This window comes from Manihot esculenta, chromosome 5 (assembly GCF_001659605.2).
Source record: "Manihot esculenta cultivar AM560-2 chromosome 5, M.esculenta_v8, whole genome shotgun sequence".
Classification (NCBI taxonomy): domain Eukaryota; kingdom Viridiplantae; phylum Streptophyta; class Magnoliopsida; order Malpighiales; family Euphorbiaceae; genus Manihot; species Manihot esculenta.
The window spans coordinates 2,142,064-2,169,573 of record NC_035165.2 but is presented as its reverse complement, the minus strand read 5'-3'; the positions used below and the strand labels follow the sequence as shown (position 1 = coordinate 2,169,573).

Below are 27,510 nucleotides of genomic sequence, written 5' to 3'. Positions count from 1 at the left end.
CAAATGCTGGTGGTGTAAGCTTATTCGACGCATACACAACCCAATTCAGAATGGTTAAATATATATATATGCGATAGTGCGCTGAAGAGGATATTGTAAAATTAAATTAAAATCAACAAAACACTGCTACTTTAAGTTCGTCACTAGCAATCCCTGCACCTGGAAGCTGCAACTAAGAGATAAAAACCTACAGTTCAAAGGCATTACATGGATATTTACAGATATGGCCATAATAATTTACATACCACCATGCAAAAACTAAACAAAGCAACAGTGAAAGAGAGCCGATCCTTTCCCATTCATAACAAGTTTTGAGGAAATTTGTCTAAGAACTTAGAAACTAATGCAGGGGAAACCCCACCTTTGATGCTGAGAGACAAATGAGACAAAGCAAAAGCAGGCAGAAAGGGTCTTCAAGAGGTGTGAAATGCATGCAAAACTTCTGGGAATATGGAAGAAGCACTCCCACCAAACTCTACAAGGCCTTTGGAATTACAACCCTCAAATGGCACAGCCATCCTAATGACTTCAAATACTCAGAAACCACTTATTCAGAATCGATTGATGGGTTCAACCAGCCCTGCACCGCCATCCTCTCTGAAACGTCAGCCAAAGATTTGAGATTGCACTGGATGAGAGCCTTCACAAAATAACATGTTTCATCCTTAGTGTTCCCCTCAGGCACGTCCACCACAAATGACTCTATAACTAACGTCCCATGTCTTCCATCAATAACCTCAGGATGGACAGTCATGATTGATGAGTAGTTCTGCAAAATAAAGAAAAAGGGAAAAAAGAAAGAGATTGAAACAGTATCAGCAGAAGATACAGGCAAGAAAAGGTTCAGATTTTTTTTTTATATATACATATGAGAAAGCACAAAATTTCGAAATCAAAAGCTTAAGAGGCAGATTCCAAATGCCGTGTCAACCAATGGACAGGAACATGCTAGAAATGCATGCATGCATGTGATTACAGTACATGATGTGGATGTCATGTTTTGTCCCAAATTATCAAGGAGAAGCGGATTGCCTGCTTGATATATATTTTCACAGAAACGGAAAACCACAATCTCCACACACACATATGCATGCATCGTAATATTCAACCCTATATATTCTATTCACTGTTTAAAATAAATGGGATGAGACAAATTCACAAGTCATAGACAACAGCATAAATATAAAAAGCTGGCACCCAACTGTAGCTCCCATGTGCTGTTAGATGCAAAACTCCACTACATGACCAGTAATGTCATAGCCTCTAGAATAAAATAACCAAACAATAACATGAATGAAAAAAGGGAAGAGCATTAGAATATTGCCCGATCCAGCAAAAGCAGCTCTTATAACAACAAAACTGGCAAGCACGTGCATGTAAGATCATAATATCACCAGATTCCATCTTATTTCCTATATGAAGTTTTCGAGACTCCCTAATTGCTTTAAACGTTAAAATAGAGAATTGGAAAGCCAGAATAGTGCTCACTTGATTAAGTGAAGCAGGCTATGAGATGACCAATTATACATTACCCAAAGCCCAAATTCAAGTTCGTCAAAGGATGATTCAGCACATATCTCCGGTAGGCAAAATGCCATAATAATGGAAATAGTAAACTCTTTATCAAATTCAGAAAAGACTGCACAATTTTCAGAGATTTAACAAATGAATGATCAAGAAATTTAATTGATGAATCAATAAAATAAGCACAAAAAACTTGTATAAACTCAATCTAGACTCTCTATTTCTCAAACAAAAATTAAATAGCCGGGCCTAAACAGCATTTCTTAATGGAACTTATCGATGGTAACGATTAACCAGAAATATACAAGTGGATGTAATGTATACCTTTAGCCTATGATCTCCACCAACAATCTTGATTCCAAGAATGTGCTCCTCATCGTCAAGGAGTTCCAGCATCTCGGTGCTAGTGGTAGCAGGAAGTCCAGATTTAACATTCACTTCCCTGACGCTTCCAATCCCAGGCTCTCCAGTCTCCCCATTCACAACGCACCTACTCACAAATGGCTTGTACTTCTGCGGCTGATCGAATCGCCTCACCAGTGACCAAACCTGATCCAAAAAATTCACAAAAACCAAAAACAAGGCATTAAAATAGGAAACAGATTCCCGTTTGTATGTGGTTGTACCTTTCCTCACATGGAACAGGAAACACAGCAGGAAAAATAAATTGCAAATTATTAAGGAAAAAAAATCTTATCTAAGAAGAATCGATGAAAGAAGAACTTTGATAAATCCAAAAGCTAGTTGCTCAATAATCACAGCTTACACAAAAAATAAAATAAAATAAAATAAAAACAAACCAGACTCGAAAAAACAAAACAAAGAAGGCGGAGAAATGAAGGTGAGAGTTTAAAATTAACAGAAATGAAGTAAAATCAACCGAGATGGATCTGGATTCATCAGATTGACACAGAAAAATAATAATAATAATAAATAAGTCACGGTCAAAATCCTCCCTCCTCCGCTCTCCAAAAGTTTTGAAAAAAAAAAAAACGAAAATAGTACAGAAAAATCACTTGATAGATAGATAGATCCCAAAGGAGCAAAAGCTTACAAGATGAACAGGAGCTTTGATGTGCTTGACGAGAGCAGAAGTGCACTGGTTCTCTTTAGGCTGGTGTCTATGGTGTCTCCATATGTACTGTGCCTCCACTACACCGTAAGCATCACCGGCGTTCATCTTCACCTACGTGAATTTGTGGATAGAAGTGGAGGTTTTGCGTGCGAGTGAACGAGAAATGTGATGGTTTTGTTGTTGGTACGGAATGAATGGAGATAAGCTTTTGCCCAGCAGAGGAGTAATTCACAATAGGCTTTAGCTTGGCTTAGCAGACTATCAAAAATCAATGAATCCACCGACAACACACATTTTATATTTGTTTTTAAAGCCCAAACCTAAGTTCTGCGCCTTCGTTGGTCCCATTTCCTCTATTAGATAATGTTTTTTAATATTTTTATTATTGTTTTTTTGGTAATTTCATATTTTTATTTATTCGTAGATTGCGACGGCAGTAATTTTATTTTATTTAAATGAAGAAAATGTACAACGTTACAGTGGATTTATTGTGTTGGCCGGTGACGGCTCATTCTGTACCGTTGATATATGTTAATATATTTATGATGAATGTGGTAGGTAAATGGAATTTATCAATTTAGCATTTAAAAATTGTGACCACCACTAAGGTAGTGGGTTTTCTTTAAAGTCAAAGCATGATGAAGTGGGGGTAATGTTAGGACGATTATTTATTCCATTCAGATAAATATGAAGCTGCACTGACGAATTTGCCCTTACATATGACGCATAATTGCCACGTTAACCCACTTGGCAAAAACATGGAAAAAAATTAAATAATAAAAATACATAATTTCTTTTATCATTTTAGACTTTAGTCATTATTTTGATATTAATTTTAAGATTTAAAAGTGGACAAAGTAACTTTGCCAAATATATTCGTCACTTTTTTAGGGTTATTATATAAATTAAATAATCTGAATATTTAAATTTATAATCACGGAATAATACATACTATTAAAATTATATAAAATAAATAATATAAATAATTTAAAATAAGAATAAAAAATTGAACTTTACAAATTATATGGACATTGAGTAATCTAAAATAAAAATAAATTAATTAATTTTCTAAAAACTAAACAATTCACAATCATTTATCCATAAAATAATAGCAGGTTGTACTAAAAATGTAAATTAATATAAAATATAAATTTTTAACTTTTAATTAGTTTGGTATATGAAATAATTTATACATCTTAGTGGAATAAATTTTTGTATATATATTATGTAATAATAATTCTATTGTTACTTAAAACAATATATATTATAAATTATAAGAAAAAAATATTTCATTACAAAGCTCAGAGTAAAGAAGGATAAATAAAACTTATCCTTAGTGAAATTTATCCACGTTGTTTTTATGAAATGAACATTTAACGGATCAAACTAGACTACTCACACCTTTTAAATTAGAAAATAAAAAATTTAATTGCTGAAAATAATAATAATATTGTTATTATTATTATCAAGTAAATTATTTACAAATTGTTAGATAAATTTTTTACTCGAAAAGCCGAGAGTTTCCTCTTTTGATTTTATTTTACATTTAAAAAAAATAAAAAATAAAGTGGATGGAGTCTGAATTTGAATGGAGATAAATGATGGGACTTTATTATTTGATTGGTGTTATCCATTTTGTGCATAAAGAGGAAAGGATTAAAACAGCATGGGCTGTCTAATTTGTCCATTTTGTATTGTCCATATTTACAGGGACAATAATGAAGGACCCCAACCTACTCAATAGTAATAGTAAATACTTTTCAAGCTTCATTTATTTTATAAAAAAATATTTAAAAAAATATATATTTTATACTTTTTACGTTTATAATATTTAAAAAATTTAATTAATAAAAAATAACTTTTTTATATTTTAAATTTTTTATTAAAGTAAAAAATTGTCCTTAAAGTAGTAATTATTGCCAGTTTTAGATATATAGCGATAATGATACAGCAGTAATTATTGTCAATCATGTTTGTCCTAATTCATAAAGTAAATATATGGCAAGTCAACAGAAAACAGACATGTTAATTTTCTTTTCTTTTTTTTTTTTTTTAAATGGAGACATGTTAAAACAGTAAAAAAGCATGTGTTTTTAAATGAGGGAAAAAAATTTTTGAGCAACTTCGTACGTGCGCATTTCCGCTGGAGCAGCATCTAGTGGAGAGGACCATTTGATAAATCGAGTTGAATTTCCAATTAATCGAGTTTTTTTCTTAATTTTAAATATTAAAAAATGAACTGAAATTTTATAAAAAAAAGAAATTAATAATATATAATTAATTTTTTTATTAATCAGTTAATTTAATTATCGTTTTAAAAATAATTAAAACTAAACTTGTTTGGAAAAAGAAATAAAATCAAATTATTTTTATTAAAATAATTAAATTTAAATAATTTAAATTTCTAATTATAATAAAATAATATAAACATATGATATTGAGGAATTGGATTGTCAATTTTTGTAGAGGATGAACAATAAATGCTGAAAAGTGAGGGTTTTTCTTGTGGATTGTAATAGGGCCACGAAAGCACTAGAGTTTATCCACGTAAACGTAATTCCAAGATGAATTTTACGGTGACCCAGAAGTGACACCGACCACTCTAATTTCAACACGAAAAAGTTTCTCATATGTTATCGCCCTCCACGCTGCAACGTTATGGACGGCCACTTGGCCTCTCTCATTTCACCTCTGCTAATGGGGCCTTGTCCGTCTATAAAAGTTGGAATTTTTGTAATTTTATTTGTTAAAAAAAAACAATTTTTTATAAATAAAAGTCAAATTTAATCATTAAAAATTATAATATAATAAAAAAACCTAATAATTTTATCTTTATCTTCTTTAAAAAAGAAATATTTAGTGCAAGTTTGTTATAATTTTATATTTTTATTTTTAATTATAAAACGTAAAATTTATTGGATAAAACATAAAAAGAATGTTAGCATTAGGTTAGGGCTAATATAGACTGTATTTGACTAAAAAAGAGAGAGATATGATACCGAAAAGTAAATAACATTTCAAAATTTAGAAATTGTAAAAAAAAAAATAAATAAAACTTCTTGTATTCATAAGCATAAAATTGAAATTAAAAAATATATATTTTTTCAGAATTTTATTTTTATTTATAGTAATAAATGAACAACGTATTTAAATTTAGTCATAATTGTATAACTAAAAACATATTAATAACTCATCAACAATTTTATAATATGAATAATTCATTTATTAACTTATTTAAAAAAAAAACACTAAATTTTTTTTCTCTTTAATTTTTTTTAAGGTTTTGTCTCCTTATCAATGTCAATGTGATCCCAATTTCCTCAAACTTTTTCAGCGGAGGAAACTTTACTTTTTCTCCTCCTCGGTTGTGCAGCTCTAATCTTACTATCGATTACAGATAATTTTTTTGATTTTTAAATTCTTTTAGCAGAGTTGTACTTCATCGCGAGAGTTTTCTCCCCATCTATATTTATAGTGATGTCTTTCTGTACTTTTTTTTATATATTGAGTTTTATTTGCTGATTATATCTTTACAGATTAGGAATGATAAAAACTCTATTTTTTTAATATTTATGATTGTTACAGGACTGGATCTCGCGAGTTCCATCTCTTCATTTACACTGAATATCTCAAAAAATATTACTGACGTCATTTTCCATCGGCTTTCTGGTCCTCTTGTACCTATATGAGATTTAAATGGTTGATTTCTATTCTGTTACCTATTAAATTTTTTTCCTTTATTTTTCTTTTTTTTCTCTCCAATTGTGTTTTTTTTGTATTTTATTGACACTTATCGACATATGATGCTTTTCTCTACCTCTCCGATTATATTTTTTTTCTTTTTGCACTTTTTGATATTTGGTGTGTCGAGTGATTTTGTATTTTGACGCATTCTATTTTCGACAGTCTTAGAAAGACGTTGGCAAAGGTATCACTTTGTCAAATTAGAGTTCTCTCCCATTCAGTTCTCTTTATTTAAATTGGAGTTTCAATTTACCTTAGAATTGTATTAGTTGAGTAAGATTTTCTTAATTCTAGACTAGGCCTATTCTTATGAATTTATTTAAATTTTTTCCTGAATTTTTTTTAAAATTCTGTCAGTGTTGTATTATATTTGTTTTATTTAGAAAAAAAAACTTGTTAAAAATTTAAAGAGACTAGTCAAATTAAACGTAATTTAAATAATTTTTTAATTTGTAGTCAATACCATAAATGAAATTGAATTAAACAAGTAAACAGGATAATTCACATTCTAAAAGATATTAGTGCATCAAAATCAATGAGGGCAAATTAATTTTTTATTTTAAAATCAACATTACATGATATGGCTCAATTCTACATGTGATTCAATTAACTAGCTGCCATTGTCCAATCACATTTGTTTTTTCATACAAACTGTTACGTGGACATTTTATTTTTAGACTATCAACACATTCATTTTGAAATTATTTATTTTTAATTGAATTATCCAATCACATTTATATTATGTTTCACATAACACTAGTCTCTTGAAATTTACTATTATATTTTTAAGTTTCAATAATTCCACCTCCAATTATCAAGTCTAAATTCTTATATTAAAAATAAAAATGGATCTTATCGATACATTCAATACTTATTAATATTTATTTATTTAACTTTAATGGTAAAACGTAAGTAGAGGCAATTGAGTTAGGTAAGGGCGACCCAGATGGTGGAGAAACTGGTGGGTAAGTGCAAAAGGCAAGAAAGAGGTAGCACGTTGAAATTGGAGGTTCGATAAAGACACCTCTAAGTGGATTTGTGTTTGAGGTCCGAACTATGTGAAATGTTCATTGTTTGTTCTCTCCCACTTTTATATTTTTACACAATTCCACTTTCGTAAAGCGAACCTTCCATTTGCTTCTCATTTATAAATATAGTAAAAAAATCTATTTGTAATTATCAGGCGTATATAAAAAAAAAAACAGAAAAATATATTTTGAGATTCATGCATTATTGGCGATCGAGTTTGTCTTTTATTAATTAGATGCTGTTAATATCTCATTAATTAAATACCTATCTTATAAGTTAAGGATGTGAAAAACATAACTTTATATGGAAAATAAGTTCAATAACTATTAGATTAAATATTTATATTTATATTTAATTTTAAATAAATTTTAATATATTATTTAGATTTCATTTATTTCATATATTTTTTTATATTTTTTAATATTTAAGATATTAAAAAATTAGTCAATTAAATTAAAATAAAAAAAATAAACAATAAAGTATTTTATTATAAAATATTTTTTATGAAAAATATTTTTAAATATAAAGTATTTTTTGTAAACAAACATAATATTAATCTAACAATTATTAAATTTGTTTTCATATTTGGATCTTATTTTGAAAATTTCACATTATATTTTTTTTTTCAAACATTTTCAAGAACATATTGTCCTTTATTTAAAAAAAAAAAATCATCAATCTAATCTTGGTTTCTGATTGTGATAAGGAATTTAGTGTCATGGATATCATGAAAAATTGAATCGTGGAATTTGAATGGATGAGGGAAAGTTGATGCATCAATTCCATGAAAGCGATAAGCTTTTTTTTTTTTTTTTCCCACTGTCTTCAGATTGCCACTTGCCACATCCATGGAGTTCCAAGTGTAAAAATTCAGCTGTGACCATTTCAATTCATGCTTCATTTGGCAAACGTAAATGCAAAGCAAAGTTCCCTTGTCAATAAGCAAAGATACCCACCAGTCAATTTTCTACTCAAGACAATTTTTTTTTTGGAAAAGAAAAAGTGATTTAGGGATTCAATGCCTTAGTATATGTTGAAGGTCCAATCAGCTATCTCAATTGGTTAAATTAGATTCCTCAATCCTCATGCCCTGGTCTACTAGGAGAAGACAATAATTGTTCTATTCTATACATGGTGCAATTTGATTGGTGCCTCCAAAAAAATTTCCCAATTACAACGGCATGATAAGGCATGGAATGGTGTTCATTGTCCCCACTATCAAAAATTCATTTGCCCACTGTAATACCCGGCTAGAATCCGGCATCGGGATTCCTGCCTTCCGGCGGAATCTAGGGGGTTGGATCTCTCTAGAAGGGGTAAAATGTGTTTTCTAAAATGTTTTTCACATGATTTCATGGTTTTAAATGAAAAAGAATTGAGTTTTGAAGAGAAAAGACCAAGGAGGCATTCACCAGGTTCGGCCGCCGAAAGTGAAGTTCGGCCGCCGAACATGGAAAGGCTTCGGGAGCGCCTTTGGCCTCCGAAAGTCTTGTTTAAACGAGCCAAGGTTCGGCCGCCGAAAGTCAAGTTCGGCCGCCGAACATGCATGAGTTTAGGGGGCACGTTAGGCTGCCGAAGGTCTTTGACCAGGCCACCTATAAAGGGCCCTCAGATCGAAAATGGGTGAGTTTTCTCCCCATTCTCGAGCTCAGGTGAGTTTATGCCTTCCTTTGGTCGTTTTCGTGTTTTCTCTACCCATCTCTCAAGTTTTTCATGATTTCTACCCTTGTGTTTGAAGATTTAAAGCTTAAAAAGGAGTTTTGGGAGCTTGGAGCTTTTGGAGCTTGGATTCTCCACACCTCCGAGTTAGGGGTCACACCACCCTCGATCTCCAAGAGGTTAGTGTAGATCCTTGCTTTCCCTTATGTCTAGTGAAGTTTTAAGTAAGTTTTATAGAGTTTGATGATTGAGTTTGGGTAGAAATGCATGTTTAAGGTTTATGTGGGTTTTATACCCAATGTATGTTATGTGATGTTTGTGTTGAGGAGTTTATGTTAGATTATGCTCCTTTATGCATGTGGGAGTGAGTATGCATGTTTGGGAGAGAGTATGTAAGGATTTGGGGTGTTTTGAGTTGGTTTTTGGCTTGGCAGAATCGGACCTGTCGTCCAGAGGGGACCAGGTTCGGCCGCCGAAAGGAGTTTCGGCCGCCGAACCTGCATGGGAGGCAGTCTTTAGGCTGCCGAATGTGCCCCCGAAGGAGGGACTTTCGTTTCTGTCCTAGGGTTTCGGCCGCCGAACCTGCCGCCGAACCTACCCGAGTTTCGTCTCTGGAAGGGACTTTCGGCCGCCGAAGGTGCCGCCGAAAGTGCCCTGTCCAGCCGTTTCTTGGGTGTTTTCCAAGCATGTTTAAGTGATGTTTAGAGAGGTTTTTGGGGAGTTGTTTATGAGTTGTTAGAATGTGTTTGGCACCTCATTCGAGTCCACCTGTGTAGGATCGGACCCGAGAGACCGAGGAGGCCATTAGTGCTAGCAGGTGCAGAGTCAGTCGGCGTCTGCCAGGAGGTGAGTAGAACTAAACTTAATGTTTTATTTTAAGAAATTCTAATGCCTAAAGCATGAGCATGCATCATGATTATGTATAGTAGGTTGATTGCACTAGTTCACGAATATGTTGCATTGCATTATTTCATGTTGATGCTGAGGTAGGTTTGGACCAAGGCGACTCCAATAGCCCATATCTGTCATTGAGTCTTGTCTAAGTCCTTTGAGAGCCGGACGAGTACCTGTAGGAAAGTCCATGTGAGCTCTCTGTGGACCAGACACCATGTTATGTCTATGTTAGTCCTGTGAGCTTCTTTGGGGAGCCGGGCACCGACAGAGGGATTTTTGGGGTCATGTCCGATCCTTGAGAGTAAAGATGCTAGCAATTCAAGAGTACTCTCAGAAAACACTCCGTGGGGAATAGTTATCTGCATGAACCCCGAGACGGACCAGAGAAAGTTATGTGATTTACTTGTGTTATGACGCATTTCATGAAAGCATGTAATTAATGAATGGTTTTTCCTGTTTCTACTCACTGGGCTTTTTAGCTCACCCCTTTCCCCTAACCCCAGTGTTGCAGGTTTAAGTCAGAGTCCAGAGGCTGCAGGGTAAAGTCAAGGTTCAGATATGCATGTTGTAATAGCTTAGATTATGCTTATGTTTAGTATTTTAGAAGTGGACATGTAATATAAGTTGATGTAATGTAAATTGAGATAATGTATGTAACTGATAGTAGAGTTAATGTTTATGGATTAGAGTGTGCTTGGCCCTATAGCTTGGTTAATCCCTGTTGATGCATGGTTATGTAACGTTTTGAATGTTGAGATGAGAACCAGGCTTGAGGTCTGTAATGTTGACCCAGCCAGAGCATTTGATGAGGGCTCTAGCATGGGAAAGTTTATGTTCACAGTTATGTTATAGCATACGGACCAAGCTTGGTGTATGTTCAGATTACAGGTTTTATGTTTAAGTTTTTATGGTTAAGTTTTAATCATGTATGGGATTTGACCAGGTAATAGTATGTATGTTTGGCTTGCTACGGGTCCCGGCGGCCTTAAGCCGATCTGGATCCTAGCGCCGAACAGTTTGGAGCCGTTACGGCAGGGTATCGGTTTCCGGGCTGTTACAGTTGGTATCAGAGCTTAGGGCCTCAAGAGTACGATGTGTTGAGCGATGTGCTCAGGGATTTGAGATATCTCACATCGGAAAGAGGTTGTCATAGAGGTTGTGTTAGTAGGGCAAGCACATTAAGAAAGATTAAGAGTAGAATCATGTCCACTAGGATAGGATGTCGAGTCCTGTCTTGCTATGATGATGTGATATGCCATGATTTCATGCATGTGCATAAATGCTATGATGTATGACATGTTATGTATGCTATGTATGTATGATGTAGGTTCATGTGTTTCCACATGGACCGTATGATGCTGATGTTGTTTGCATGCTTGTGTGTGTGCTTCAGAGGAGTCAGGATGTGGGGTGCTCGTCGATCTGTGGAATCGACAGGAGTTCCGTCAGAGAGGGAAGGTATGGACACCTTTCCCCCTACCCTGCCGAGAGCGTAGTCGTGGGGAGTCAGTAGATGGAGGACATCAAGAGACCCTAGGAGGTCTTTTGATGCAAGCAGAGAAGGTATGGATCTAAGGAGGATGTCAGCTAGTATGAGAGAGCATGAGATGGATGTTCAGAGGAGAGATATGGGTTTGGATGTGGCTATGTTTAGAGAAGGTATGGGAGATTCCCAGGAAGATACTCAGACTCAGGATTCTAGAATCTCAGGTTCAGGAGGGATTGATCCCTCCATTCTGAGTACAGCCACCACTAGAAGAGTGAAGTGGGGCAGAACCCTTAGGGGTAAGAAGAAGAAGTTTTGGCAGAATTTGAAGGCTAGTTTGGGTTTTGGTGGCTCAAGCTTTGGCTCAGGCAGTTCAAGATGCTTGAGGTGCGGAAGGCCGCACAAGGGAGTCTGCCGTTATGGGACTACAGCTTGTTTCAGGTGTGGACAGGAGGGGCACATAGCACGTGAGTGTCCCACTGTGCCCAGGTTGGCTCAGTCTCAGCCAGCAGCTCAAACCATGTTTCAGGCTAATGGTCGAGGCAGAGGGAGAGGGGCAGCCTCTTCTTCAGCAGGTTCCCTTAGGGGAGGTCCGTCAGCTCCGGCTCGGATCTTCGTCCAGGCTCAGCAGGAGGCAGACACATCGAACACGGTGGTGTCAGGTACGCTCACTTTGACGTTCTGATGTGTAAGTTTTGTGAACCCTGGAGTTTCTCTTTCTTTAGTTGCTCTAAGAGTCGTCGAGGGGTTGGGTTGATAACTTCTAGGCTAGAGTGTTCTCTCAGGGTCAGTGGACCCAAGTGTGATCCATCTGAGGCAGAGTCAGTCTGCCGGTTCAGTTCAGGTGTCAACTGAGGGTAGAATCCATCCACCCGATTTTGAGGTCTTGGACTTGAATGTTCAGACGTCACTCTCGGAATGGATTGGGTTTCTACTTGTGGTGCTACCTTGGTCCGTAGAGACTAGGTGGCCAGGTTCAGAGGACATGATGGATCAGAGGTAGTCTTTTGAGGGGACAGTGTAGGTTGCCTAGAAGTTTGATGTCAGCCTGTCAGGCTCATAGGGTGCGTAGGAGGGGTTGTCAGAGGGTTCTAGCTCTTGCTTGAGAGTTCTTAGATGTATTCCCAGGCGAGTTGTCAGGTTTACCATCTGTTAGGGAATGGAGTTGAGCATAGGAGTGATGTCTGGACGCAGAATCATTTCTGTCCTTCCCTATAGGATGGCACCTGTAGTTAAGAGTTGTCAGAATAGAGGTGAGGCTTGGTAGATAAGGGTTTTATCCGACCTAGTACCTCACCCTGGATTGTTCCAGTGTTGTTGTGGGAAAAGAAGGATAGATCTGTGAGACCTTGTAACGACTGTAAACAATTGACTGAGGTCACTACCAAGAGCAGGTATTCCCATGTAGGATGGATGATCTATTGGGACAGCTGTCAGAGGCTGTTTGTTTTCCAAGATAGATCTGAAATTCGGGTACTACCTGTGAGAGTAAGAGTTAGTTTTGGGTTAGTAGTGAGAAGAAGCCAGTTAGTAAAGATGAGAAGAGAAGAGGAAGAGCAGAGAAGGAAGAAGATAGAGAAGGATCAGAGTAGCGCAGCAGAAGCTTGTGGAGTTTAGGAACCTGGGAGTTCTTACTCCAGCGTTTGGTGTCTCTCTTTGGAGAGAAGCTTTAGGATTCGCTTGCTTGCTTGCATGCTTGTGTTTGTTGTTTTAACATTCGGGGATGAATGTTTTTGTAAGGGGGGTAGAATGTAATACCCGGCTAGAATCCGGCATCGGGATTCCTGCCTTCCGGCGGAATCTAGGGGGTTGGATCTCTCTAGAAGGGGTAAAATGTGTTTTCTAAAATGTTTTTCACATGATTTCATGGTTTTAAATGAAAAAGAATTGAGTTTTGAAGAGAAAAGACCAAGGAGGCATTCACCAGGTTCGGCCGCCGAAAGTGAAGTTCGGCCGCCGAACATGGAAAGGCTTCGGGAGCGCCTTTGGCCTCCGAAAGTCTTGTTTAAACGAGCCAAGGTTCGGCCGCCGAAAGTCAAGTTCGGCCGCCGAACATGCATGAGTTTAGGGGGCACGTTAGGCTGCCGAAGGTCTTTGACCAGGCCACCTATAAAGGGCCCTCAGATCGGAAATGGGTGAGTTTTCTCCCCATTCTCGAGCTCAGGTGAGTTTATGCCTTCCTTTGGTCGTTTTCGTGTTTTCTCTACCCATCTCTCAAGTTTTTCATGATTTCTACCCTTGTGTTTGAAGATTTAAAGCTTAAAAAGGAGTTTTGGGAGCTTGGAGCTTTTGGAGCTTGGATTCTCCACACCTCCGAGTTAGGGGTCACACCACCCTCGATCTCCAAGAGGTTAGTGTAGATCCTTGCTTTCCCTTATGTCTAGTGAAGTTTTAAGTAAGTTTTATAGAGTTTGATGGTTGAGTTTGGGTAGAAATGCATGTTTAAGGTTTATGTGGGTTTTATACCCAATGTATGTTATGTGATGTTTGTGTTGAGGAGTTTATGTTAGTTTATGCTCCTTTATGCATGTGGGAGTGAGTATGCATGTTTGGGAGAGAGTATGTAAGGATTTGGGGTGTTTTGAGTTGGTTTTTGGCTTGGCAGAATCGGACCTGTCGTCCAGAGGGGACCAGGTTCGGCCGCCGAAAGGAGTTTCGGCCGCCGAACCTGCATGGGAGGCAGTCTTTAGGCTGCCGAATGTGCCCCCGAAGGAGGGACTTTCGTTTCTGTCCTAGGGTTTCGGCCGCCGAACCTGCCGCCGAACCTACCCGAGTTTCGTCTCTGGAAGGAACTTTCGGCCGCCGAAGGTGCCGCTGAAAGTGCCCTGTCCAGCCGTTTCTTGGGTGTTTTCCAAGCATGTTTAAGTGATGTTTAGAGAGGTTTTTGGGGAGTTGTTTATGAGTTGTTAGAATGTGTTTGGCACCTCATTCGAGTCCACCTGTGTAGGATCGGACCCGAGAGACCGAGGAGGCCATTAGTGCTAGCAGGTGCAGAGTCAGTCGGCGTCTGCCAGGAGGTGAGTAGAACTAAACTTAATGTTTTATTTTAAGAAATTCTAATGCCTAAAGCATGAGCATGCATCATGATTATGTATAGTAGGTTGATTGCACTAGTTCACGAATATGTTGCATTGCATTATTTCATGTTGATGCTGAGGTAGGTTTGGACCAAGGCGACTCCAATAGCCCATATCTGTCATTGAGTCTTGTCTAAGTCCTTTGAGAGCCGGACGAGTACCTGTAGGAAAGTCCATGTGAGCTCTCTGTGGACCAGACACCATGTTATGTCTATGTTAGTCCTGTGAGCTTCTTTGGGGAGCCGGGCACCGACAGAGGTATTTTTGGGGTCATGTCCGATCCTTGAGAGTAAAGATGCTAGCAATTCAAGAGTACTCTCAGAAAACACTCCGTGGGGAATAGTTATCTGCATGAACCCCGAGACGGACCAGAGAAAGTTATGTGATTTACTTGTGTTATGACGCATTTCATGAAAGCATGTAATTAATGAATGGTTTTTCCTGTTTCTACTCACTGGGCTTTTTAGCTCACCCCTTTCCCCTAACCCCAGTGTTGCAGGTTTAAGTCAGAGTCCAGAGGCTGCAGGGTAAAGTCAAGGTTCAGATATGCATGTTGTAATAGCTTAGATTATGCTTATGTTTAGTATTTTAGAAGTGGACATGTAATATAAGTTGATGTAATGTAAATTGAGATAATGTATGTAACTGATAGTAGAGTTAATGTTTATGGATTAGAGTGTGTTTGGCCCTATAGCTTGGTTAATCCCTGTTGATGCATGGTTATGTAACGTTTTGAATGTTGAGATGAGAACCAGGCTTGAGGTCTGTAATGTTGACCCAGCCAGAGCATTTGATGAGGGCTCTAGCATGGAAAAGTTTATGTTCACAGTTATGTTATAGCATACGGACCAAGCTTGGTGTATGTTCAGATTACAGGTTTTATGTTTAAGTTTTTATGGTTAAGTTTTAATTATGTATGGGATTTGACCAGGTAATAGTATGTATGTTTGGCTTGCTACGGGTCCCGGCGGCCTTAAGCCGATCTGGATCCTAGCGCCGAACAGTTTGGAGCCGTTACGGCAGGGTATCGGTTTCCGGGCTGTTACACCCACTAATTTATTCAACGATTAAGGCGAGTAATGCTTAAACTAAATTTCGTTTAATACGAACATAATTTTTATCTATATTTACTCTAAATATATAAAAAATTATATTTTCGTGTTTATTATTTTTATATTCTGAATTAATATTTTAAATTTATATAAATTTAATATAAATGAATTTTTTTCTGTTAATTGTTCACCTTTTTTAACAAAAAGATCTAGCAGCCAATGGAGCACCGAAGACACTTGGTAAAAGCATTTTTACGAGTGATGTTTCATCAAGGAAAAAGCCACTCTTGGAGAAAGGATGGGTAATATGAAGACAGAAAAAATTATGCAATGGCTTAAAAAAAAAAAAAAAAAAAATTATATCCTGTATTGGATCACGCGTGAACAATTCAGCGTGGGACGGACCAAGATGATGGGTTGAAAATAAAGCATCCCAATTGGATAATTTCTTGGAGTTTCTTGCCATTTTAGGTTGAATAATATTTCCCAGTTGATGTGATTGATTTTGAATTTATAGAATAAAGATCGTTGCGAAAATATGCAATTTGACTCTAGATATTTATATAAAATTTCATTTGATTAGTCACATTTTCATGTTTAATTTTAACAAAGTGCAATTATTTAACATTTAAACTTTATAAATTTATTTATTAAACCCAAAAATTGTTAAAAGTATAATAAAAAACGTGTACATAACTTATATTTACATATAAAAATTAAATAATTATATTTTTATAAAAATTAAATATTAAATATAAAAAGTTAAAATATATGTGATCAAAATTATTATTTAACTAATACATTCAATTATTTATTTTTAATCATTAAATTAAATTAAATATTGCTATATATATATTAATCACATGTATTTAATTGAAATTAAATTATATTTATATTAATCAATCTAATAAAAAATAAAATATTTTTAACAAATATTTATTATATTTAAAAACTTCGGAACTCAATTAAAGATCAATGGCGTAAAACTAATCATTTTAGCACTCTGGAAAAGGATGATATACTTTGAACGGATCATTGGTAATAAAAAAGAATAGCGAGAGGAGACAAAACTAATCAATAGGAGCACGTTTTTTGGAATTTGATTTTTCTACACCTAATGCAAAACTACAAAGTTTCAATACGGCGACTCAGAGCCAAAAACAACATCATAATCATAAGATAACGTGTCAAACTGTGACTGGGTCTCTTACCACTAACTAACGTTATGACCGTCTAACGGATTTTTAAGGAATATTTATACTTGCCTATTAAAAGGCTGCTCTTTGACCAGTTACAGATTGAGATAAAGTTTAAATTTCCTTAATTTTTTGAAAGTTCAAATAATATAATTTACAATTAAAATAGAACTTTAAAATTATAATAGAACTTTATTGAGAACCGAAGCAAACGTGCCTAGAGAGTAAATACTGCACATAATATAGATTGTCGTTTTCTCGAAAAGAAAAGAAAAATAAAGGGGAAAAAAAAAAGCTGTTAAAAAAAAAGGACCGAATGCTGACGTGGTCTGTGGCGATTTGCTGAGCAGCCAATAACTTTCCTGTGGAGTGTAGCGTTGTCCACCGGTCTATGTCCCACTTATGATACAGTGAACAAGTGAAGCAACTAGAAAAAGGCATATTCGGATATCCCTAGACCCCAGCTTCCCCCACAACTTGCGTTTCATGTGTCTTTTCTCAAAGATTACAAATTATATTTTGGGGAATTTAATATTTATTCTGCTGGCATGCGGAAACAATAGTATTCACAATATAAAAAAACAAAACATACTTTGATAAGAAAAATAAATATTTTTAAAATAATATATTAATTAATTATTTTATTAATTTTAATAGTTAAATATTTTATTATTTAATTTATATATTATAAAAATTATTAATTTATCTTAATTTTAATAAAAAATATTAATTTTTAATTATAATCATTTTAAATATATTAAATTTTATTAAATACTAAAAGATATTTAGAGAAATTTCTTAAAAATAAAATAAAATTAAATAAGATTATAATAGTTAATTTATATATTATTATAATCTAAAAAGATCAAATAATAATTTTATAACAACTAAAAAATAAAAAATATAAGATGGAAAAAGTATTGATTAGTTTTTATATATTAAAGATATTTTATTTTTTTTTGATATTTAATGGTTGAAATTAATAAAAAATTAATTAATAAAATTTTTAAGATCTAAAAATATTTTAATATATTTTTAAATATGATAAATTACCTAATAAAATTTTTTATAGTAAATAAATCAAATAATAACATTTCTTTATATTTTTTGAGAAGTTAATTGGCATAGCATTTCTAAATTTTAAATTTTAAAATAGAATTAAATTTATTTTTTAATTTTCTACCTTACGTGATTAAAAATGTGATCCTTTATGTTGGTGAGCTAATTTATTTACAAATTTATGAGTTAACATTTTAATATTTTTTATATGTTGTTGATCTAACTCATTTCTTTTTTTCCGTGTGGATAACCTTAAATTTTTTTAAAAAAAATTATTTTTATTAACATATTTAAATTCAAATTAATTCTATCAATAAATTTCTAAAAAATTAAAAAAAATTATAATTTAATTAGTATTACCATGGTGAATTCAATGAAAATCTAATGGATTGAGTTTGGGTTCTTTAAGTTCCCATTTGGCCCATTTACCCACCTACAACTAAAGGTATATCCCAAGAAATAATCCATGCTTTCCAAGGTATATCTCAAAATTAACGATTTATGTTTAAATTTAAATATAAAGTATATTTATGGAATAATATATTTACAAAATCAATATTTTATAAAATTTAAACATTCAATAATTAATATATACTACGCATAAGTAGACAATTCTTATAATTAATATTATTTCTCATGATTTTAATTTTAAGTATGTTTAATTTTAATTTAATTTGAATTGAAATAATTCAATGATTGAAATAATTTTAAAAATACCTTTTATTTTCTTTTGAAATTTAGTTTAAATAAGACCACATATTCTAATTTGTTGATGAGTGGGAGGGAGGGGACCTGTAAGGCTGTAACTGTCCACCTTAGGAATCGAGCATATGATATGAATCGTTGATGGATTTTAACTTGGAATTCTCTTTCGTTTTGTAGCCAACACAATTTTCATGGGCCTGACAATTTACGCTACTCTGCCGGAGATTTTGAAGCCACGTAAAATTATGCCACATAATAAATTTTGTTTTTTCCAAGATAAAAGTTGCAATAATCACAAAAGGCTTGAGGCCCAATTGTAGAGGACCTAACCTCCAAGACAAGTAACCTAATATATGTTTAAGGTTTAGCAAGTCCAACCTAAATACAATTCCAAATAACTGGTTTGGGTTGGCAAATGAACAAGGAGAGGAAACTCAGCCAACAACAACGAAAATGGCAAGCCAATCAAAGTGTTAGTCTTTTAGATATTCGACAATCTCTTAGGCTCTGAATGGGCCTTGACAGTTTTAAGCCAGGCCCAATCTAGTATATCTCCCTCGAGTTGCACGTTGCTGCGGAGAAGGGGAAGATCTTTGTTTTGTGTAAACTTGGCGAGCTAAGCAAATGCCAAGAGAAGATAGAGAAAGAGAGAGAGAGGGAGAGGGAGAGATGGACCACTCAAAGCCCTTTGGTGTGCTGCTTAAAGCCATTGGAGGTGGCCGGAAATGGCATGCGGTTGTCTGTTATCGGCGTGAATCAACGTGGAGGATGCTGGGAATGGGTGCCTCATGCAACCACCCATTTGGCTGTGCGGCAGCTTCTCAAATGACCCACCACTGGAGAACAATTTTACTTCTGCAATCTCTTTTAATGTTTATAGCCTATAATTTAGATATTCGAGAATACCCCTGAGATTATGGGTCCAAAAACGGCGACCCAAAGGGCAACAGAAGAACAACCGGGGCACTTTCGTCTACAAAAAATAGCAATGTCGTCACCTCAATAAACACGTGAACGGATTCTCTCTGGCGAGAGCCTTTTAATTCCGCCTATTCATCGAACATTTGCACACACATCTTCGTCTGTGGCGAGCCAGATCTCTCTCTCTCGCTCTCCTTCTCTGTAAGTGAGAGTAAAGACCAGAGACAGAGAGATCTGATCAAACATTTTTAAATAAAATAGATGATGGATCTCATCAGAGAACAAATGTAGCAATAAAAACACCCTACTTCCTTGCGTTACACAGAGAATCTCGTCACTAAGATTCTGCTGAAAGCATAAAATCTCCATTGCTAGATTCTCTCTGCTCCTCGCTATCTGTTAGAGATTTTGGCGTCTTCTTTTCGCTTCAACACAGCCTCCATTGATTACCATTGTGGAAGAAACATCAAGGTTTATAATGTATCTGTCTCGCGCTGATGAGATATTGTAAGGTAATTTTTTGATTAAGCAGTTACTTTTCTTTGAGCTTAATTAATTATAAGAAATCATTTCTTAATTAAAATTTATTAGTGCGTTAACGACCACCAGGTATTTATAACAGATGAGTAGTGCAATTTTGTTATCAACTCTATTCTTTGCTTGGCTAGTATAGATGGAAGAGATCAGCAGCGTACCCTTTGGTCCTTGTATTTACTGGATGCTGAAGAAGTTTGGTTAACTTTTAAAAAAAAAGAATTAAATTTAAAATATGTGTAATACAAATTGGGAGATATAACTGTAAGATAATGACATACTAAGGCTTTTTTTTTATAAAAAAAAATTTTCCCATTAGCTTATGCTGCGTTATGGTTTTATATATGGGATTAGAGCAAGTCCTAGAAGAGTCATCATTGTGAATTTACTAGAGATTAGCCTAGAAATGGAATATACTTGTTTTGCTTTTATTTATTTGTTTATTTTAACAATATCCTTGTGTTCATTGATATTGGCGATTTAGAGTGATCGATAGAGTTATTTGAGAACCATGCTTTCTTTTTTTTTTTTTTTAAAAAAAAAAAAAACTTTGTTTGAAACTTTGAATAGTGTCCTCTCCTATCATACCTTCTCAATTGGTTAAAATTTCAAAGTTTGGCCAAGAAACGGAAGCGCATACAAAGCTTTAATTTCTATGATTTATGTCGTTATGTATCTGTACATGTATATATATTGCAAACAACAGAATTCCAGACAGAGTCCTTTTGATATAATTACAACCTTAATTATATTATAGCTCCACTGGAAAAAGCATAAGTAAACAGTCCTATTACCTGCAATGGGCCTGGGATTTAAATGATGTTAAATAGCGTTAAAAAGGATTATTTGTGAAAAAGTAAAAATAATTATGTGGTTAATTTGGTTATTTTAAAAAAGCTACCAATTGATTATTAAAAAAAAGAAAAGAAAAGAAAAGAAAAAGGCCAACAAGTAACTAGCACAAGAAAACGTTTCTCAGAAGATAACACCATTTTTATTTTTTTGTCTAAAAGATAAAGAATTATTCACATACCATTATGAGAAGAATTCTGATAAAATTACGTTGTCTAATTTAATGAACTGTAGTTGTAAGATTTTAATTGTAAATTTTAAATTTTTAGTTGGACAAATAATGATGCTTGCAGAGAGTTTCTGTTGTGGCTGAAACAATATTCATAAGAATAAACATCATAACTTTAAAATTTGGAATTAATGCCACGTCATTATTAAATATCCACATTATTTTTACATGATTTCCCATGAACTTAAATTTTCATTAGTTTTTTATATTTGAATAATTTAATTTTATATGAAATATTATTCAATTATTTTGAAAATAAATATGAAATACAATTCTCATTTTCCATGTTACCTTTGTTTTTTTTCTTTTTCCATGAAAGAATAGAATTCTTATTTCCGTGTTATCATTGCACTTTAAAAAAAATGGTTTCAGGAAGATATTCAAGTAGAATCTTACACTTTGGACATTTGTTCCTTTACACTTTGTAAAGGGTATTTGAAGCTAACCTACAAAGTTTTTCGTTGGTGTCCCTTTTTGGATGCTAGGTTATGCCTTGAGATTATTTTCCAATTTGCATAGGTTTGTTAGTTATGGCTGCTAGAATTCAAGATTTGTAGTCGTGGCAGGTACCCGGGGACGGATGTTTTTAAGCCTGGGCCGCGGACGTTGAAATCCCTTCGAGATCAACAGTATAACATCTATAATTGCAGGTACACGACAAAATTATTCTTAAGTTTATTGTTTTTGAGGTCCAAGACAAAAATTTCTTTGTTCTAATTTTGTGAATTTTGATGTGGTTTCTCATGATAACTTTTTACCATTTTCCCCCATTATGAAGCTATGCATCACCCATTCACCCCAATTTTTTTCCCTTATCCACAATTATCGCTTTCATTAATCCCCAAATCCTTCGGAAAAAAGAAAATCCCCAAATCCAACCATGCCAAGCTATTAACTTTAATTGCTATTAATTTGATTATGTTACAAAGACGCACAAAGCTATCACGTGCATCGGGAAAATAGTACATATGTATATATAGAACTATATCAATAGTTTCTTCAAACAAACTAAAAAATCAATAGTTTATTTCCCATCATTAGGGGAAGTAGAGTTTGGCAAACTTCCTTTTCCCCTTGAAGTGCAAGAATTAACATCTTTACGCTCTCCACATGAATTTGGGATTGGTGCAATGTAATATCTCTTTTCCAAGAGAAGAAGAAGGCATTTTCTTTCACCTAAAGGTGTTGATCCTTCTTCAAATGATCATTTATAACCATGTTCCTATGACCGGTTTAGTGTCCCCCAAAACAATAAATTGTGAAAATCATTAAATATTTATTTAGATTATATCTATATAAATTCCTACTGTAATATTATAGTGAATTTATATAAAATTTCATTTATTGATACTATGCATTAATATTAATTTAAATAAAAATTATTCATTTAAACCAATCAAAATCCCATAAAACCTTATAAAATATTTTAGGATCCAAATTTCAATATATTTCCTTTTTGCATTTTTTTACAAAATATAATGATTCCTTTTTCTATTTTTTGCAAAATAGGAAGATTTTAAATGTACTGTACATTACGGTATAAACTATTTTTTTCTCTATTTTATTTTTTTATGTATATTAAAAAATAATTATTTTTTAAAAAAATTTTTTATACCCATTTTTAAACCATTAAATTTCATTAATATTAAATGATATTTAATAAATTATATTGAAAATAAAATAAAATAAAATAAAGTTATAATAGTTAATTTATATATTAATTATAATATAAAAAAATAAAAAATTATGGTAGAAAGGGAATAATATTTTTAAACAGTCAAATTTGAAAAATGTGCCCATAAAAAATTAACTAAATGTTAATTTTACTCTTTTAACTCGATTTTTAGATTAGCCGGGTTATAGAGAGCTACATTTATAATCTTATAAAGAGGGAATCTATGTACAAAGTATAAAATTTTGTATAAGAAGTTAGACTCAAGTACAGAATTCATCGACTCTAATGTCCAGGGGAAATGGTGCCCGCAACCTTATATGCTTATTTGGTCAAAAGTCGCAGGTTTTAACCGTTACTTTCCATGGATAATGGTAACAGAGTCTCGAACATAACTAAAAGTCCTTTTCTCACTTCGAATCAAATGACTCTTAATACCCTTTCCCCACACATCGTTGTAGTCTTAAACATCTCACTGAATTGGTAATTTGACAGAGAATAAGAACTTTCGGCATCTTAATGGCCTCGTTATTTTCAAGGAAGTATGGTTCTCCCTAATGTCCTTATAATGTCTGTTATGGGACCTTGATCTATTTTCAAGAAATCTGCCAAACTAACAAAGGGTGTCCTTCAGGTTACTCCAGGACCCAGGTGGCAGAGATTCTTCAATTACATTATACTAGCCATCAACACTGCAGCCACAATCTGTTACAGGCCATGGCATGCGCTTCAATGACTATTCCTTCCTCTCCGGCAACAACTATGGGCGCCAAAGGTGTTTTCATAGAACATAATGGTCTTCGTCGTTCAGACTCTAGTAAAGATCTGCGCAACCAAGCCATACTCCGAAGATCGGTTTCGGAGAACCACCTTTGTCATTCTGTCAGTCGTATACATGCTGCATCAATGCAGCCTAAGCTGAAGAGCAGCCGTTCATTTGGTATTTTTCCATTCCAAATTTCCGGCTCCCTAATCCCAAAATCACTTCGATCATTTCTATTTGACCCAGAAACAAGCAAAGACATGGACATGAATGTCACTACAGTTGAAAGTTCAGCGGAGAGCAGTGAAGAAGATGAGGTCAAGAGAGCAAATTGGGTGGAGACGTTACTGGAAATTAGAAGTTATTGGAAGAATAGGCAGCAAAAAGGAGATATAGATGGAGATGAAATTTGTGATGCGGAAGAAAATGGCGACTGCAACTTTGATGGTGATGAGGATTTGTGCACGGTGGATTATGACTTAGAGGAAGGAGAAGAAGAAATGAAATATAATAGAGAAACGTTTTCGAGATTTTTGGTTCATGTACCATGGTCTGATACCAAGCTATTCTCTAAGCTGGCTTTCTTGTGCAACATGGCTTATGTTATACCTGAAATCAAGGTATGCGGTATATGCCTCTGTCTTTCTATATTATATCCTGAAAATCCTTGATTAATGCAATTCTGAAAAAATTTATCTCAGGCGTGAGTTAATGTTAGTTCTGCCATTTCCCTATCCTCTTATGTTTAAATACTAAATACACTCATTTTGTTCTCTGATTTATTGCATAATCTATATTTGTTTGTTACTTAGTGAAGGATAATTGATAGTCCTATAATATACCTTCTCTGCGGATAATTCTTTCTTCTCGGCAATAGCAGTCATTAGGAATTTAGAATTCGTGTATTTGTACGGAGTTCAAGGGTTCTTCAGCTAATTGTATGGCATGAATTAACATTTCTATTTTAGTTTTGAATTAGAAAAAGAGTGACAAGGCAGATAGATTACTTGGGAACTTTTGAGGATTCTAGCTTTCTTCAGTTTTTATTATATTTTTTAAAGCTTTCTTCAGTTAATTGTATCTCATGGACCAAGGGTTTCATATTTTAATTTTGGATTTGAAAAATAGTTATAAGAAAGAAATACATTTATTATGGCTTCAAGAAATTCTCTTCTCGACTCATTCATAGTTTGATCCAAAGAAAGCATATGCCCTTTTAGTTCCTCCCTTTCAGAAAGAAAGAAACCCATTAAACATCCACTATTTTGCAGGCCAAGGATTTGAGAAGATCTTACGGCCTAAGATTTGTAACATCCTCCTTAGAGAAGAAAGCAGATGCAGCTGCAATAAAAGCAAAACTTGATCAGGACTCCACCCGTTTAACTGTTGATTCCCTCGACAAATCCAAATTGGATGAAACCAGTGACTCTGAGCAGAAGAAGCGTGCCCTCCGTACATCTGTTTATGAGATTGCTGCCTCCGCAGCATGCTATGTCCAATCACGCAGAAAAAACAATTTATCTTGTAGCCCTGAGATACAGGATATGGGGGAAGGTACAGAAGAGGAGGAGGAAGAAACTTCATCCCGAGTATACAAATCAGAGGTGGCTGCAGCCGTTGCAGCATCAACAATGACTGCAGTTGTTGCTGCAGGGGAGAAGGAAAAACAGAAGGCAGCAAATGCCCTTCAGTCACTTCACTCATCACCTTGTGAATGGTTTGTTTGTGATGACTTGAGCACATATACTCGATGCTTTGTGATTCAGGTAATTCATTCCCTTGCCATCCGTCTTCTTTTTTCTGCAATATGACTATATGAGGCCCTAAGTAGTAAGTAGTAGAAATCCGTCAAAGATGGCTCCTCTAGTTTCCAGCAAGTAGAATCCAATGCGCAAAAAATAAATTTTCACAATTGTCATGATCTAGTAAACATGAAAGAGAGATGGTGATGTGAAAGATGCTTAAGACGTTGAATGTTTTCAAACTGCAGGGATCTGACTCCCTGGCATCCTGGCAAGCGAATCTCTTCTTTGAACCCTCCAAATTTGAGGTGAGTATTAATTGCATATTCTGTCAGATTGGACTGGGGAGCTATAGTGAATATCTGTGTGCCAAACTTGGTGACTATGAGAAAAACCAATATCATTAGTATCTGTCGTGTTATCTCAGGAGACAGAAGTGCTAGTTCACAGAGGAATTTATGAAGCAGCAAAAGGAATATATGAGCAGTTCATGCCAGAAATAGTTGAGCATTTGGCTACACATGGAGAACGTGCCAAGTTTCAATTTACCGGTCATTCACTTGGGGGTAGTCTCTCTCTTTTAGTCAACTTGATGCTACTTACCAGGAAGGTTGTCAAGCCCTCTGCTCTTCGACCAGTAGTCACTTTTGGCTCACCATTTGTGTTCTGTGGAGGCCAAAAGATATTGAATGATTTGGGATTGGATGACAACCATGTCCACAATGTGATGATGCATAGAGATATTGTTCCAAGAGCTTTCTCCTGCAACTACCCCAACCATGTTGCTCAAATCCTGAAGCGCTTAAATGGCTCCTTCAGATCACACCCCTGTCTGATTAAAAATGTAAGTGTTTGCTCAGTCACTTCCAAGTTAGCATCACATACACACATACACAGTTACACACACACAGATTCCTCAACTTATGAAGTCCAGTATAACCAAAAAAAAAAAAATTAACGGTCTACTTTCTCAAATTCTAACATGGGATACCCTAAAGGCCAAAATCTTTATCGTGCTTGCTCAAATTTAAAAGGTTTGTGGACCTCAAAATGTGAGGTTCCCTCTTTAAATGAATCATATATTTTACTTTTACTATATTTTTTAAAATTTCATAACTGTAAGTCTAAACTTCTTATTCATTTTCTTTTCTGTTTTTCTTTAGAAACTGTTGTACTCCCCACTTGGTAAATTATTCATTCTCCAACCTGATGAGAAGTCATCTCCTCCACACCCTTTCCTCCCTCCAGGAAGTGCTCTCTATGCATTAGACAAGACCCAATATGGGTACACCACTGCTGTTCTAAAGGCATTCCTCAATTGTCCCCACCCATTGGAAACTCTAAGTGATCCTACAGCCTATGGTTCAGAAGGTACAATCTTAAGAGACCACGACTCAAGCAACTATCTGAAGGCTGTGAATAGGGTTCTAAGGCAAAATACACAAGTGGTTGCTCACAAAATAATAAAAGAGAGAAATATATTGTGGCCACTGCTCACTTCACCATCTCCACATTCATGGAACCATGAAAATAGTTTGGAGAGCAGCATGCTAGCGATCAAAGAGGTAATCACAGTTTGAAGCAATTTTGCAGGGGTTATCCAACCATCATAAAAAAAATTGTGTTCTTCCTTTTTTTTTTATCTGTATATATCTTACAAATGTACATTTGATAAACGCTTTAACAAATTTGTGCTGTCATTCAGCACTGACTAACACCTTAATAAATCCCTAATGTTTCTTCCTGCAAAGACAGCATAATATTTGTAGATATATATATATGTTTTTCTTTTCAATGTTGAACTCAGTCTCAGACTCGCCTTTACATCAAAAAGTTCTAAAATTTGGAGTAATTTCTTTTGGGTGGAGGGGAGGACTAGAATTAAATTCTACATGAAAGAGCTAAATGATTGCAAATTACTAACACCAGTAGTAGATAGACACTAAATTCCAAATTCCACGATCAACATTAATCGATGAAAATAAAATATGTTCACATACTAGAAAGTACAGCATATTGCGATTGCAGAAACCATGTACTACTATGGATGCAGGGCAATAATAAATGGCTATGCCAAACTGTGCAGATGATGATCATCAAATGAATTAATTGCAGAATTAGGAGACAAGCTTACTGAGAGACGTTGCAAGATATCATATAAAGCTCCTTTAAGCCCTAGGAGAGAGAGCAGGGAAGAGGTCACAAATGCATTGGTCAAGGTGGCCTTAATGGAGTCTAGGATTCTTGTTCTTCTTGCTTACACTGGTTGTGGTCTACAACTCTACAAGTGTTTGATG

The 27,510-nt window shown here is 34.7% G+C and overlaps 2 protein-coding genes across 3 annotated transcripts; one reads left to right on the top strand and one right to left on the bottom strand.

Moving 5' to 3' along the window:
- Window positions 1–77: 77 nt before the first annotated feature.
- On the bottom strand, window positions 78–2,925 carry LOC110614781 (abscisic acid receptor PYL9). The gene is made up of 3 exons (XM_021756443.1): window positions 2,579–2,925; window positions 1,849–2,073; window positions 78–769 (listed from the first exon to the last, which is right to left on the bottom strand). The coding sequence occupies exons 1-3, from the start codon at window positions 2,702–2,704 to the stop codon at window positions 548–550; spliced, it is 573 nt and encodes a 190-aa protein (XP_021612135.1). The 5' UTR covers window positions 2,705–2,925; the 3' UTR covers window positions 78–547.
- Window positions 2,926–21,553: 18,628 nt separating this feature from the next.
- Window positions 21,554–27,008, top strand: LOC110615000 (phospholipase A1 PLIP1, chloroplastic). Of its 2 annotated transcripts, XM_021756704.2 has the most exons (6): window positions 21,554–21,686; window positions 23,343–24,091; window positions 24,743–25,237; window positions 25,462–25,521; window positions 25,641–26,057; window positions 26,377–27,008. In XM_021756704.2, exons 2-6 carry the CDS (start codon window positions 23,426–23,428, stop codon window positions 26,791–26,793), a joined length of 2,055 nt encoding a protein of 684 aa, XP_021612396.2. In that variant the 5' UTR covers window positions 21,554–21,686; window positions 23,343–23,425; the 3' UTR covers window positions 26,794–27,008. The 2 variants fall into 2 exon arrangements, with proteins under 2 accessions (XP_021612396.2, XP_043812477.1); XM_043956542.1 differs by lacking the exon at window positions 21,554–21,686 and having other exon boundaries at window positions 23,301–24,091.
- The last annotated feature ends 502 nt before the right edge of the window (window positions 27,009–27,510 follow it).

Excerpts from the sequence above, each read along its gene's own strand:
- LOC110614781 (XM_021756443.1), bottom strand. The coding sequence starts at position 2,704 with ATGAACGCCGGTGATGCTTACGGTGTAGTGGAGGCACAGTACATATGG. Across the intron at positions 2,074-2,578 it reads TCAAAGCTCCTGTTCATCTT|GTTTGGTCACTGGTGAGGCG; the intron begins GTAAGCTTTTGC and ends TTTTTGGATCAG. Across the intron at positions 770-1,848 it reads GTGGAGATCATAGGCTAAAG|AACTACTCATCAATCATGAC; the intron begins GTATACATTACA and ends TTTATTTTGCAG.
- LOC110615000 (XM_021756704.2), top strand. The coding sequence starts at position 23,426 with ATGGCATGCGCTTCAATGACTATTCCTTCCTCTCCGGCAACAACTATG. Across the intron at positions 24,092-24,742 it reads ATGTTATACCTGAAATCAAG|GCCAAGGATTTGAGAAGATC; the intron begins GTATGCGGTATA and ends ACTATTTTGCAG. Across the intron at positions 25,522-25,640 it reads TTGAACCCTCCAAATTTGAG|GAGACAGAAGTGCTAGTTCA; the intron begins GTGAGTATTAAT and ends GTGTTATCTCAG.